This window comes from Micropterus salmoides, unplaced genomic scaffold, assembly GCF_014851395.1.
Source record: "Micropterus salmoides isolate LMB-PRFRI ecotype aquatic unplaced genomic scaffold, ASM1485139v1 Ms_hic_scaffold_17, whole genome shotgun sequence".
In the NCBI taxonomy this organism is placed as follows: domain Eukaryota; kingdom Metazoa; phylum Chordata; class Actinopteri; order Centrarchiformes; family Centrarchidae; genus Micropterus; species Micropterus salmoides.
The window spans coordinates 32,354,812-32,367,870 of record NW_024040817.1 but is presented as its reverse complement, the minus strand read 5'-3'; the positions used below and the strand labels follow the sequence as shown (position 1 = coordinate 32,367,870).

Sequence of the window (13,059 nt, the reverse complement as noted above, 5' to 3'; positions counted from 1 at the left end):
TACTTTGCTTGGTCTGCTGCAACATTAATTCAGATAAGTGTCAGAAAACAGACGAATGAGTGAAGGAAATGTAGCTTTTATATACTTTAAAATCAGTTGCTGCAACCCACCACATTTCAATGTATTGAGGATAGTGCAGAATACATTTGTCTGACAAAATACAAAGGAATGATCAACCACACCAGCACACACTATCCATTCAATAAGAGCTAAACATGGTCAGTTTAGATGAGTGGACTGGTTCAAGCCAGGAAACAACAGCAGACAACACAGCCACACACACACACACACACACGCAGCTCCAAAGTTACTGCTGATGCTGATCTCCATCTCTGCATGACCACTGAAGAACCAACAGACGCATCAGATAGAAAAACAGCATTGTATTTCTCAACTGTCAAACCGAACACACATTCATTACTGTATCTGAGGGTGTTTTTATTTTTTAAAAGGGCCAACATTCAAGGAAATGCTACTCAGTATACTCATTATGAACAACCTATTTCAATTACTAAGTGTTTGCTGAGGCTATTGTCTGCATACAGTTGGTCTTTGTGTGAAGAGTATTAAGGCAGACTGTCATTTTACCCGTTTGCCACCTTCTACCTCACACAGTACTTTGACCTTTTTAAAGAGCTCATTCTTGCTGAACCTGTTTTTCCTTTCTGTCAGCAGAGGAAACTCGGTCTGAGCTTATTGGACCATGGGACATTAGCTGCTTACAGGGACGATGTTTAATGATTAAAACAAGAGCCACATAGTTTCACGTACCATGTAAAGTGATGGAAAGAAAACTGCCTCGGCTGGGCCAGCTGTAGCTACTGCTGCAGCGCAAAGCCATCGGGAAGGCACATACAGGAATAATTTAACATTTTGGGAAATTACCTTATTTGCCTTTTCAAAGGTTGGATGAAAGGATCAATATCAGTGTCATGACTGTTTGGTAAGTACAGAGCTGGAGTTGGGATGTGCTCAGCTTAGCATAAAGACTGGAAGCAGGGATAACATGAGATAACATGACAGATATTGAAACTAATCTGAACAACTCACTGAAAGAACGCAAAGTGTATTTCCCAAAGGTTTAACTCTTAATATAAGTGATTTACATTCCTACACACAGACTGTCAATGGACATCAACATTTGCTCCATACATATATTTTTACACAAATTTCATTCACAGTAGCTTTATCTTTTTAGCTCTGTGGTCTACAATGTTTAGGAAGTCCTGGAAAGCATCGAGCCACTGTTGCTCCTCCAGAGTCCAGGTGCAGCAGCAACACATGCTTCTAGTCAGCATCCTGGAGTAAGGAGAGGTAGACGCTGGACTGGAGGAAGCGGGGATAACAGTCTGTGTCCAGGAGCGAGTAGATGCGTTTCTGTGCATGGGACAGAGAGGTGTGAGACGGGGCCTGCAGGAGCTGGACCGTCAGGTCCCTGGTCTTGCTGTCCAGGTTCACCTGTGATAAAACAACACACTCACTTTAAGATCAGTTCCTGTGTATTACACCTTAACCACTGCGTTTGTAGCTTTAGCCATCATCTTAACTGTTCACTTGTTTCCAACCTGTCTGTGAATGAAAACATACAGACCCCTGAGGCTCCCCTGTTTTTTTTGCAACTACTTTGTCTTACCTCCTAATCAATTTTGCATTGTCACGTAATGTTTTTGTATTCCTTCTGATTGGTAGAAGAAGGCTGAGTGGTATTATGATACAGTATTGCATATTTTATACTGCATTTGGTGGGCGACTCCGTAAAAACAAGAACCAAGCTGTAATGAAAGAGAGTTATCCTTTAATGTTGCTCAAGTTTAATTAAAATAATAAATAAATGACTTAATGAAGTCCAGAGTCTCCGAACACTCCGTGCAGTTACATATAGATACCATTTTAGAATTGAAGTGAAATGTTTTTGTGAGAAAGAAAAAGGCAAAAGAATACAATATGGCAATGCATTTCTTCAGGGTGGTTGGGGAACTCTCAAATCTACCAGAAATGTTTCATTTGGGTAAGTCCAAATGGGTCAGATCAGGTGAAGACCGGACAAACAGTGAAGAAAAGATGGATTAAGGAGAAAACTTGATGGGGTAGGTTTGTCCTCCATCAGATTTGGTTGGAATTGAAGAATACATGTGTACATACTTGTGCTGAGTTTTTATCAATTACTTACTTTTAGAAATATAAAATGTCATTTCACATAACATAGGAAGTAACAAATATGATGTAGATAAGATAATGCCCAGACTTTCCCTACTTACTGGTTGAGAGAAGCACAAAGCTTGCTAAAGATGCTAGGGGCATCTACCATGTTTAGTTTCTGAGATCCAAATACTTTAATGGTGAAAGAGGAAAACTAATAAGATTGATAAGAATGTGAGGTCAAACTCATCGCTAAAGAAGCGGGGGCTGGTTATCAAACTGAGGATGTGGGCCTATGACATGAACAAAAGGAGAACAAAGCACATAGAGTCATAAATTGTAATGAAAGCTATTACAATTTACCCTCATAAATAAAAACACACCTGTGCTCACTTCAGGACACTCGGGTTCTGCTGCTACAGCCTTGGTCTGGTGTGACCAGTTATTTATGATGGCTAATGTTCGCAAACTTAGGTATTCCAGACAGACCTTACTGAGTCAGTTTGCTGCCTTTGTGCTACTGTTACATAATGTTTCTAATGTTTAGAACCGTTCAATGACTTCTTTAAGGCCCTAAAACCTTATTTATTTTCTCCATCAGCCTTTTACTATAGAGAGCCTAAGTCCCTCCCCTTCCGGTGGATCATCATGTGACCTTACTTCAGCAAAAAATGGCAAGAGACAGCTAGTTTCTGATCCCCTTTGAATTGTGCTCTGAATTACACAAATGATAGTCAATTTAAAATGTACGTTCAAAAGTCAAGAAAGTCACAGTTTGATGTAATACTGTTGAGGTATAAGACTGTGAAAATACATAATTAGGAAGAACCCCAAACCCAAAAGTCGCGTTTGTGGGGTCGTAACTTTTTCTCTCAATGACTGAAACTAATGTTACTGAAGCCAACGTCATAGAACTTCCGTGTGTAGATGATGTGATAAAAGGACTGAGAGTTGTTACAAAATTATCTTTTAAAATGACCAACACCATATGTGTAATTCAGGGCACAGTTCAAACAGGATCAAAAAATAAGTTGTTGTTTAAGTACCGTACATATTTTTTCCGAAATAAGGTCCCATGGGCCGGAAGCAGAAGTGAGCGCTCTATTAGCACTGGGATCCTACATGATCCTCACAGGGGCTCAACTGGAAATCTGGTGATGTCACATAGCAATCACCAGAATTTAGCAACATTTAAATCAGAATCTGAAGACAGTTGGGGGGTTGTTTGGTCACTGTCAATCAAATCAATCAAATTAAATACTTGAGATTTTTTTTCCAGGGGCTTTAAAGCAACTCAAGAAGTCTTGGAAATTCAGTGTACCATTATCCTGCAATTGTCAGGTGTGGCCACAGCTGTTAAGCAAGTTGCTTAAAACCATTGAAATCTAATTATCTGCTACAGATCTTATTGATCATACTTTTGTGTTATCCATTACATGTTGTTAGTTTTCGCTGCCTCTCTTGGCCAAGACACTGGAAAAAGATTTTTAATCCAAACAAAACTCTCCTGCTTAAATATAGGTTTTATTTAACATTAACATTAATTGAGGTGTTTGCACAAAATATTTTTATTCTGCTTGACATCTTGCTGTTAGTGGAAGAAAGGCTTTGCATAAAGGCAGCTACTGATGGAACGCTGTGACAATAAACTGGAACATCCCACACACATTTCTGAAAACACAAGCAGCGTGCAAAACACACATCACATTGTTTGTAGGGAGACACATTCTTTCTGTAATAAAACAACTGAAAGTACACTGAGGTGAAGAAGGAAATGTGTGGGCATTTGGATGGACTTGAATTACACCCCCTGTTTCATGAACAAAGGTTGCATAGATTAGCTTTTAGTGCAGCTAGATTGAATATAAAAACAGGCGTGTACCTCGCGGGGGGCACCTGGTTGGATATAGGTGGCACAGATGTCCTTGGCCCTCCTCTGCAGGCTGAAGTTGTTGGACGAGTGTCTGTACTGCTCGCAGGCCAGATAGAACTGAAGATTCTCCTCGCTGAACTCAGAGCGCAAGAATGCTCCAAACACAGAAACTCCAGCTGAGAGGAGGAGGAAGATAAGTGGGGCTTACCTCACCATGGAAACTCACATTACACATGTTCCAAAAGCAGCACACCCACACACTGAACACTGAAAACAATCCCTCCGGCCTAATAAGCACACGAGAAACACCCAAGTATTGCCAGCAGCAAGGTAGAAAACATGAATGACTGCAGTACAGAGGGAGGCTTCAAGGTGCTGACACCACATGTACAACATGTCACTGTCACAGATACCAGCTGCAGAGGACGGCGCTCCACATTAGCATGACACTGATAAGGAGGCCAAGTCACACAGAGTGCTGAGGTTAGTCTGTGTACACCAAAACAAATGGCATGAGCAGTAAGACAGAGAAGGGAAGTCAGAAAGTATTGAGAGACGCACTAACACGTTGTTGGTTTGGGTCCGCACATGGAATTTGTTGGCAGTTATTTGCGATTTCATAAAAACCAAAATGAAAGTCAATGTCAGCTGTGAAATTGTATGGATTTGTCAGGTTAATCCTTACAACCTACAGCGTATAACAAACTTGAGTACACCCCTGTAATGATGATGATAGAAGTTTTTTACAATATCACTAAAATGTTAGAAACATCTCACATGTCCATTTAATACAACAAATATTTGATTTCCGACAACAGCCAAGAAGAATTGAGCTACTTCATTTGAAAAACAGAAATTTTTGACTCATTAAACTATAAAGAAAGGTACATATTTAAGATCAAACTGTATCTGATCCAAACTACAAACCCCATTTCCAGAAAACTTGGGATATTTTACAAAATGCAATAAAAACAAAATGAGTGATTTGTTCATTCATGTGAACCTGTGAAGAACAGATCTTCAATAGTTTTACTGACCAGCGTAATTGTATTTTGTAAACATAACAGACCCATTTTGTATCCAGCGTGGAAAGTTAAAGCGACTTAAAATTGCTATACATGTCAGAGGTCGCACGCCTCTGGAGCAACTAGGGGTTAAGTGTCTTGCTCAGGGACACAATGGTGGACGTCACAGTGGGGAATCGATCCCAGGTCTACCACACCAAAGGCATGTGGCACGTAATGAACGCTAATATTAACAGGATCAAGAGAAACAGTGGCGTTATTTTAGTTTATTAAACTATTACTTTAATTGATAGATGTTAACTGTTGCAGGCATGACAAAGTTAGAATGTCATGCTTGCAACACACTCAACAAAAGTTGGGACAGAGTTAAAATAAGATTGAAGAGTGCACAGAATATTCAAGTAACACCTGTTGGGAAGACTCCACAATAAGCAGGCTAACTGGTAACAGTGAGGTGTCATGATTGGATATAAAAGTAGCCACCAAAGGCTCAGTCTTTGCAAGTAAAGATGGGCCAGGGCTCACCCCTTTGTGCTAACATTCGTGAGAAAATGGTACAACATGTCAGTTGTCAGTTCAAAGGGAACGTTTCTCAACGCAGGATTGCAGAGAATTTCAGCCTTTCAAAACCAGCAGTTCATAATATTGTGAAAAGTTTCAGGGAATTTGGAGACATCTCAGTGCGTAAAGGGCAAGGTCGGAACCACTGTTCAGTGCGTCACTTTTGAGCACTTGAGTGTCATTTCAATGTGTGTGAAGGTACCATTGACAGAAAGGCATATTTTGGGTGATTTGAGACATATATGTTGCCATCAAGGTGTCATCTCTTCCCGGGAAATCCATGCTTAAATAAGCAGGACAATGTCATTCTGCACGGGCAACAATAGCGTGGCACAATTAATATCTTCAGTTCCCAAACAATTAGAAAGTGTTACTGAAAGGAAAGGTGATGTAACAGAAGAACAACCTTTGTTTATATTAACAAAATACAATTACTCTGGTTAAATAAAAGGTTCATGTGAAATAACAAATCAGAGATTATTGGGTTTTTTTGCATTTTGGAAAATATCCCAACTTTTCTGGAAATTTTATGTTTGTACTTGCCCATCTGTTTTTCAATGCAAAGCTGCATAAATAGCGAACTGCACGTGGCGTCATTCTTCATGGACAGTCACTGTGCCTTTTTTTACTGGTAGGATGACTCTTTCTTTGCTACTTAACAACTACTGCAACTGGATGGTCAGTTTTTCACTCCACCTCTCAGAGTGAAACCTCTGGTTTACAAAAAGGTTAGACAACATGTCATACAAACTTGTTCTGTTCGAGCTTATATGAATGCATTGCTGAAGTAAGTATAGTCTCGCAGAGCCACTAGCATGGCTGTAACCTCGTGATTCAATACCCATCCCTATTACCTAGAGGACCATGTCAGTGTAACAGTTAGCCCATTTACTACCAATCATGTAAACTGATTACCCGTGTCCAAACACAGTGCTTTGGATTACTGAACGTGTTTTTCTGCCTTCCAGGTGGCCATTTGCTTCCATTCATTTCTATGCAGTCTGAAAATCAACTTGTAGAGACTCGAACATCATTTATATTTTTATTGTGGTCAAAAGACCCATTCAGACTGGATTAATATTGCAAGAGAACATTACTAATTTGCTTCCACTGTAATTAGATGCATCATTGTGAACTGCATTTTAGCCAGAACTAAATCACAGCAGTGTGTATAGATGACACATTGCCCAGCTTATTACACATTAAGTCAATGAAAGGAGGACAAGCTCACATTATAACATTACATGTGGGATTTGGCGCAGCTTATGGTTTTTCTTTTTTTGTTCTTTGTATTTGGTTTTCCAGTCAGGACTGTATCTGCACAGCCTTCCCCAGTTACAAGTGGATAACTTACCTGACCCTGTAGAAGTAAATGAGTTAGGTGTTACAGTGGAAACCGTGAATTTGGATCAAAAAGCTTGGGACATAATCATTCCTATACAAATGCTGTTTAAATCATTTGCCTCCAGTAATCAAGCAGTCTGCTTACAGCGTTCACTTTGAGGCTTGCATGACAACGTATGGAAAAAAATTGGAATATTTCATTAATATGTTTGTTTTGGTTGATAGCCTGCAGTTCATTTTCAGGGGGTTAAAAATGAATGGAGCAATGCAGTGAAACCAGTTGCGCTGTGCAGGCTGTTAGCAGTACTGACGTTACTGTATCTGTCAACAGCACAATACTGTTTTAGGCTATAGCCTGATTATAAGTTGAACTACAGCAAGTATTTTATATATAGTACTGTATTTGAATTATACACAGTGCAGTGCAATTTGTACAGTAATAGCTTTCTATATACATATATACACAAACACACACACACACACACACACACACACACACAAACACACACACGTCAGTTAGATGGTAACCTGCATGAGAAAGAAAGAAAAAGAATAAAATTCAGTTAAAATTAAAATAACCATCCAATTATAGTGATCAGTCACGGAAAAGTTTCAACTGTACCTAATAATTTGGCTTTTGGCTTAATTTTATCTTGTTATTGAATTTGTGTATCCTGATGAAGTGATTCTCTGTCCTTGGGATGCAGGGTGGAGACCCGCTAATACAAGCTGCTTGTGTGTGTTTCTCTTCATGCTTGGATAATCGCTCTCCATAATCATGGAATTACACTGATAAGTGGTCTCAAGCAGAAAAACTATACTGGCCAATGCTGTAGCCAGGCCAGTTTATCAGAGTAGCACTTCGAGGAAGGGCTGAAGGAGTGCACCACTGAAGACCTCTACCTAGGATGGTTCTCATGAGTCATTCTCTCAGACTAAGTACTACTCATCATGACTGATAAACTGACATTGACATGAAAATGATGCTGATCAAGTCTAAGGTCTCAGCAAGTTGTTTTTCATACTGATATGAAATGGATGAAACCCAGTGGTTGCCGGGTAGATTGGAAAAGTCTTCTAAAGTACTGGAATACTAGATACTTTCTCTTTGTTTCTCTGCTAAAATTAGTCACCAAATAGACTACAGTGGCTGTTAATATACCTTGACGAGAACCGGCGCAGCATTGAGTATTTTGTGATCCAATCACAAGTAGACAACTCCAAGTACGCCAATTCATACCTGGCATTAGAATGCGTCTCCACATGGATCTCAAGGACCACTTAGCTTTAAAGCATAGCGTGTTTCATGTGTACTCCACCCACGAGAATCATTTCTGAGAGGACGTCAGTTGAGCAGGCGGCCCTTCAATGTGGCACATGCATGTTAATGCCGGTGTGAACAGGGCCACTGCCATCTCTGAAGATTGATCTCTGAAAATATGCTGCATTATTGTCTGTGTTATCAGAGGATTCAATCAGTGCCTGCCCTGGTTTTGAAGATACGCGTGACAATGTGAGCATGTCATTAGATACTGGAGAATACAGGTATACACAAAGAGAAAATTCATTATCAGGAAACAAAGACGTGATTAAGGAATCTACCTGTGCAGACGTGCAGGTTTGCTAATCAAGCAATGTTGCAACCATAATCCTTGTTAATGTCAGAATGGTCAAACATCCTCTGGCTGGAGAGGCAAACTCTGTTACAGCAGTGATTTATAAGAGTCTTGGAGTTTACGGTCTGTTCTATTCATAGAAGCAGCAGGGTCAGGGGAAGTGCTGCTCTTTCAGCTTTATTGCACAGCACACAGTAACCAATGACGTTGGCTCAGATGTCAACATCACTGCAGCAACACGCGAGTTCAGATAAAAGCTAGGGGAATTTGAGACAGATCTGACTTTTAGTTGCACAAACATTGCCCCATGGCAGAAGTGGTCGGTGAGTTAAATGTCAGGGTGTAGAGTTCAGGTGTAAAAGAAGAAGCGATCATCTGACATGAGTTCAATGGTGCCCTGTGGAGTTTTCATTGCTATAAAGCACCATGTGTATCTTAAAGAGCTTGTACAAACATGCTGAACGCATCCTGATTCACATCAACTCAAATAACTTATATCATTTGCAAAGTCTGAATTGTTTCTTCTCCCGTTTACTTGGAACATTGCTATCTTTTATGTCATATTTTCACCAGTTGTTCCCACGCTTGGACTTCCTCACTCCGTATGCTCATGTGCTCACTGGTAGAACAGGGACTATCAACCACTCTTCCAAACATTACTCTACAGCACCATCAGTGGTCAAAAACTCTGCACCGTCCATTTAATATCATGAAACCTAGAGCTCCTAGAACAAAGTAAAAGGCTAAAGCTCTGCCAGCAGATATAGAGCCTGCTTGCACTACAATAGCAATATTTTGACATCAAAATAGATACATTCAATGGAGGCAGAGTAAATGTATGAATGGAGCTGTGGACCAACAGCAAGCCGTCCCAATTGTGCTGACATCTGAGAGAACGGAGACCCTAAGATTCCAAAACTGAAAATGACATCAGCTGAGTTGTTCCACCTGAGCTGAATTAAGTTTTGTGCTGTTCTGACCAGGCCCAACAGACAAGTGACAGTACATGCATTTCTGTTCATACAACATTGGGTATACTGTACTATGGGTAAGGTACATGTACACCATTATAGCTATGCAGACATGAAGTGTAAGGATTTGGCCTGATGGTGGTGCTAGAAGAAAGGTCTGGGGGTCACCGAAAATATAAGCATTCATCCTATGGACCACATCCAGTAGATCTTTTTCCTCTGACTTGGGAATTTCCTTCAGGCTACTAATCATTTCACACACTGTGGAAATCCGTGTGACGCCACCACATCTGGCCAATGATCTTTCTGGATGATCTGGCAGATTCAAGTGAGAGGTTTTATCTTATCTTCTATGCTGGTTTTACTCCACAAAACCTGTACATCTAGGCTCCGGGGACTCCACCAATCCTCATGGGCCTATGCTTGTTGAAGATTACATCAGTTGAAATTGCCAAAGCAATGTAGCAATTTTTGAGCCCCCCCCCCCCGTGGACCTAGCCATATGACGGACTGATAGAGAGACTTATCAGCTAACATTGCCAACATCATTCCTTATTTCTAACAGGGCAAAAGTGCAGTTCAGAAGTCATCTAGGTTCACAAGTTAACATAGTTGCCACCCATTCACCCAAATCAACTTAAAACTCAAAAACATAAAGTGGGGAATTTGTTTAACTTCTCAAACACATGCTTTAAATCAATCAATAAAGTGCTTCTGCCTCCAAGAGGTCTTTGGCTGAATAAAACCAATCTCAGATCTAAGCAGGACTCACTTTGGCTGGCCAGCAGGGCGTTCAGGGACTCAGCCCACTTTTCCAGCTCTTCTCGACTGATCTTCCTCTTCTTACTGTGGCCCACCTGACTCCACTGACGCATGAAGAGCAGGCGAGACCTCCTGTGTGTAGCACTTCAGGATCAAATGGATTTCATTTTGTTATAGGACAGAACATGAACTGTCTTAAGTGTGGTGAAGACATTCAGAGATTATTTTACATGCAATTATATCTTCCGATCAACAAAACTAAATAATAATGGCATTCGTACCTGTTGTTGGGTTCTGTGTTGAGCAGGTTGGAGTTTGAGGAATGAGGACTCTGAAACAAAATACAACAAAGTTTACTGGAGATCTTGCTTCTGTTCCACTCTCTGAAATCCCAATAAGCAACTTTCAATGTAAATCTTTTAAGCAACGACGGTGAAAAAACACAACCCCGTACAGAAACGCACTGCAATATCAGAAAACAATGCTATACAATGCAATGATAGTATGTTAAAATAACCCACATAAGCATACATCTGAATTCATTTTCCAACACCACTGATGGAGAGCTTACTTCAGTAACTTCAAGAGTCGCAAACCATGGCATCGTCATGTTGTTAACTGTATTGGCAGCGCGTGTTTTGTTGTGCGTATTTGGTTGTCATCTCTGCTTCTGGAGCGTGCTTCTGTATTTGGTTGTGTTTTGAGAGTGCGTTTCTGTATTCAGTTGTGTTTTCTCAGTTTTCTTCTAAATGCTGCTTATCTGTTTACAAACTGGTTCAAATATCTCAGTGTGTTGAGCTCTCAGGAGGCTGCTTGTATGTGCACTACTGTTCAGTGTAGACTGAGAGGTGTCCCACCTGCCCAAACAGACTCTTGAGGTGCAGTTTAGCCGATGACAGTCTTGGTTTTTGGTGGGTGTGCTGGGATTTGAAGAGGAAGTGGTGGGAGGAGGATGATGATGGAGAGCGAGGGGTCTGGTCGTCTCTCGCTACGTTCTCCGTGCTGCCCTGGGCGGCCGGGGCCAGCTGGCCGTCACTGTAGGCCCTGCATCCTTCATTGATGAGACACACTCCAAGGTGGCTCTTTTCCAGTTTGCCCAGCTCACTCAGGTTCTCTGCGCTGACGCTGTGCTCCTTGGCCAGCTCCTTCTTCCCCACCTCGCCAGGACTCGCTCTGGGCTCCTGGATAGTGGGAGTCGGGACAGCTAAGATCCCACCCAGCTTATCTTCTGCTATGTGAGGTGTGTAGGTGCCACAACCCTGGTTCTTCTCATAATCTGGGTTTTTCAGTTCCACCTTCTTCCATGGGAGGAAGTCAAGATCCAGGAGGGATCCCTCAGAGCTGAATCTGCGCATTCTTCTGTATTAGAAGTGATGGGGAAGGGTAGGAAAAGGAAGTGCTGCAAAAAATTGAAAAAGAAGTAAAAGGCAGGAAATGAGGAAAAGTGGTTAAGAAAAGATCAGAGCTGCAGTGAAGCACAGCCTGGTAAATAAAGCAGAGAGGATGGGGGTTGTGAGAGACAATAAAATTAGACAACCAGAAAAATGGGTCACAGAGACAATGAATAGCTCCACGTTACTGTTTCTGCTCAGTGAATGGCAGCCCATTTGGGAACCAACTTATAAAAGCTTAGAAATGCCCTTTAACCTCTCCTAATTTATGCACACACACTCACACGCACACACACAGGTTAAATCATTAATGCAAGCGTAGATTACATTAATGATAGGGATTCTGTTCTCACAAGCTGTACCACCAACATACAAAAAGCAAAATAGATTTTACTGTCAATTCAGAAAAAGTGTCACTGTGACAATTTATTGTCTTCAGTTGGATCTTGATTAGCAGGGATTCTTTACACACAAACACTTTTTCATAATGCCACAGTTCTTAGGTATGTCATAATTTACACTTAGGAATTTATAACTTCTCATCTTCTTTTATTTATTCCTGGAGGAATTAGGCTTCAAAAAAATCACAAAATAGGCATGGTCATTGTTATCACCAGACTGAAAGCCAAACTGTCAGCTTGTTAGTCCTGAATGTCACCACAGTGCCATTTTGTGCTTGATAAAAGTGTCTATTAATTTCATGACATCCAGCCCTCCCAGACCTCTGCTTGCTGAAAACAACAGTCTCATATCTGGATCAGTAAGGCATCAGGTGCCAACGCTCTACTATGGTGAGTTAACGTCAGTGTATGTTTACCTCTTCTCCCAGCAGTTATTAAGCGTTCTCCATGCAGGTCGTTAGGGTCCTCCAGAACTCATGAGCAACATGTGCATGAAGTGAAGGATCGGGATCCAGCAAAGCCGATTCAGCACCCCAAGGACACAGAAATCCAACCTGCTGCCGCTACTGCTGCCTCGAGATTTGTTCTCGGCTCGGTCAGCCGCACTGACTCAGATCTCCCTTCTCCTACAGCACTATCATATGCTCACAAGTATTAATCGAAAGAGCTCGCGGAATGAAGATGGACATCAGGAAAAGTTCCATAAACTTTCCCCCCGTGATAGTTGAATGGCACAGACAGGACTCCGCCTCATGACTGCTGCCACACCTTCATACCGCCTCAACTTGTCCGTCAGACCGGGACTTCTTGAGAAGAGCCGCCTACAGCCTACACACACACACACACACACACACTGTGTATGCATACAGATGGATGACAAATTAACACAAATGTCTCCATGAGCCTCCTGACAGCTTCAGGAATCCTCACCATGTCTGTGGAACTCTTTTGGAGGAAGATATTCAGTCACAGACAT

General features: G+C 41.3%; 1 protein-coding gene across 3 annotated transcripts; it reads right to left on the bottom strand.

Annotated features, from left to right (window-relative positions):
- Nucleotides 1-60: 60 nt before the first annotated feature.
- On the bottom strand, nt 61-12,909 carry si:ch211-152p11.4 (regulator of G-protein signaling 8). Of its 3 annotated transcripts, none has more exons than XM_038724871.1 (6): nt 12,500-12,886; nt 11,149-11,773; nt 10,573-10,622; nt 10,302-10,435; nt 4,022-4,188; nt 61-1,458 (listed from the first exon to the last, which is right to left on the bottom strand). In XM_038724871.1, exons 2-6 carry the CDS (start codon nt 11,644-11,646, stop codon nt 1,288-1,290), a joined length of 1,020 nt encoding a protein of 339 aa, XP_038580799.1. In that variant the 5' UTR covers nt 11,647-11,773; nt 12,500-12,886; the 3' UTR covers nt 61-1,287. The 3 variants fall into 3 exon arrangements, with proteins under 3 accessions (XP_038580799.1, XP_038580801.1, XP_038580802.1); XM_038724873.1 differs by having other exon boundaries at nt 11,149-11,690; XM_038724874.1 differs by lacking the exon at nt 61-1,458 and adding an exon at nt 1,481-3,810 and having other exon boundaries at nt 12,500-12,909.
- Between the last annotated feature and the right edge of the window lie 150 nt (nt 12,910-13,059).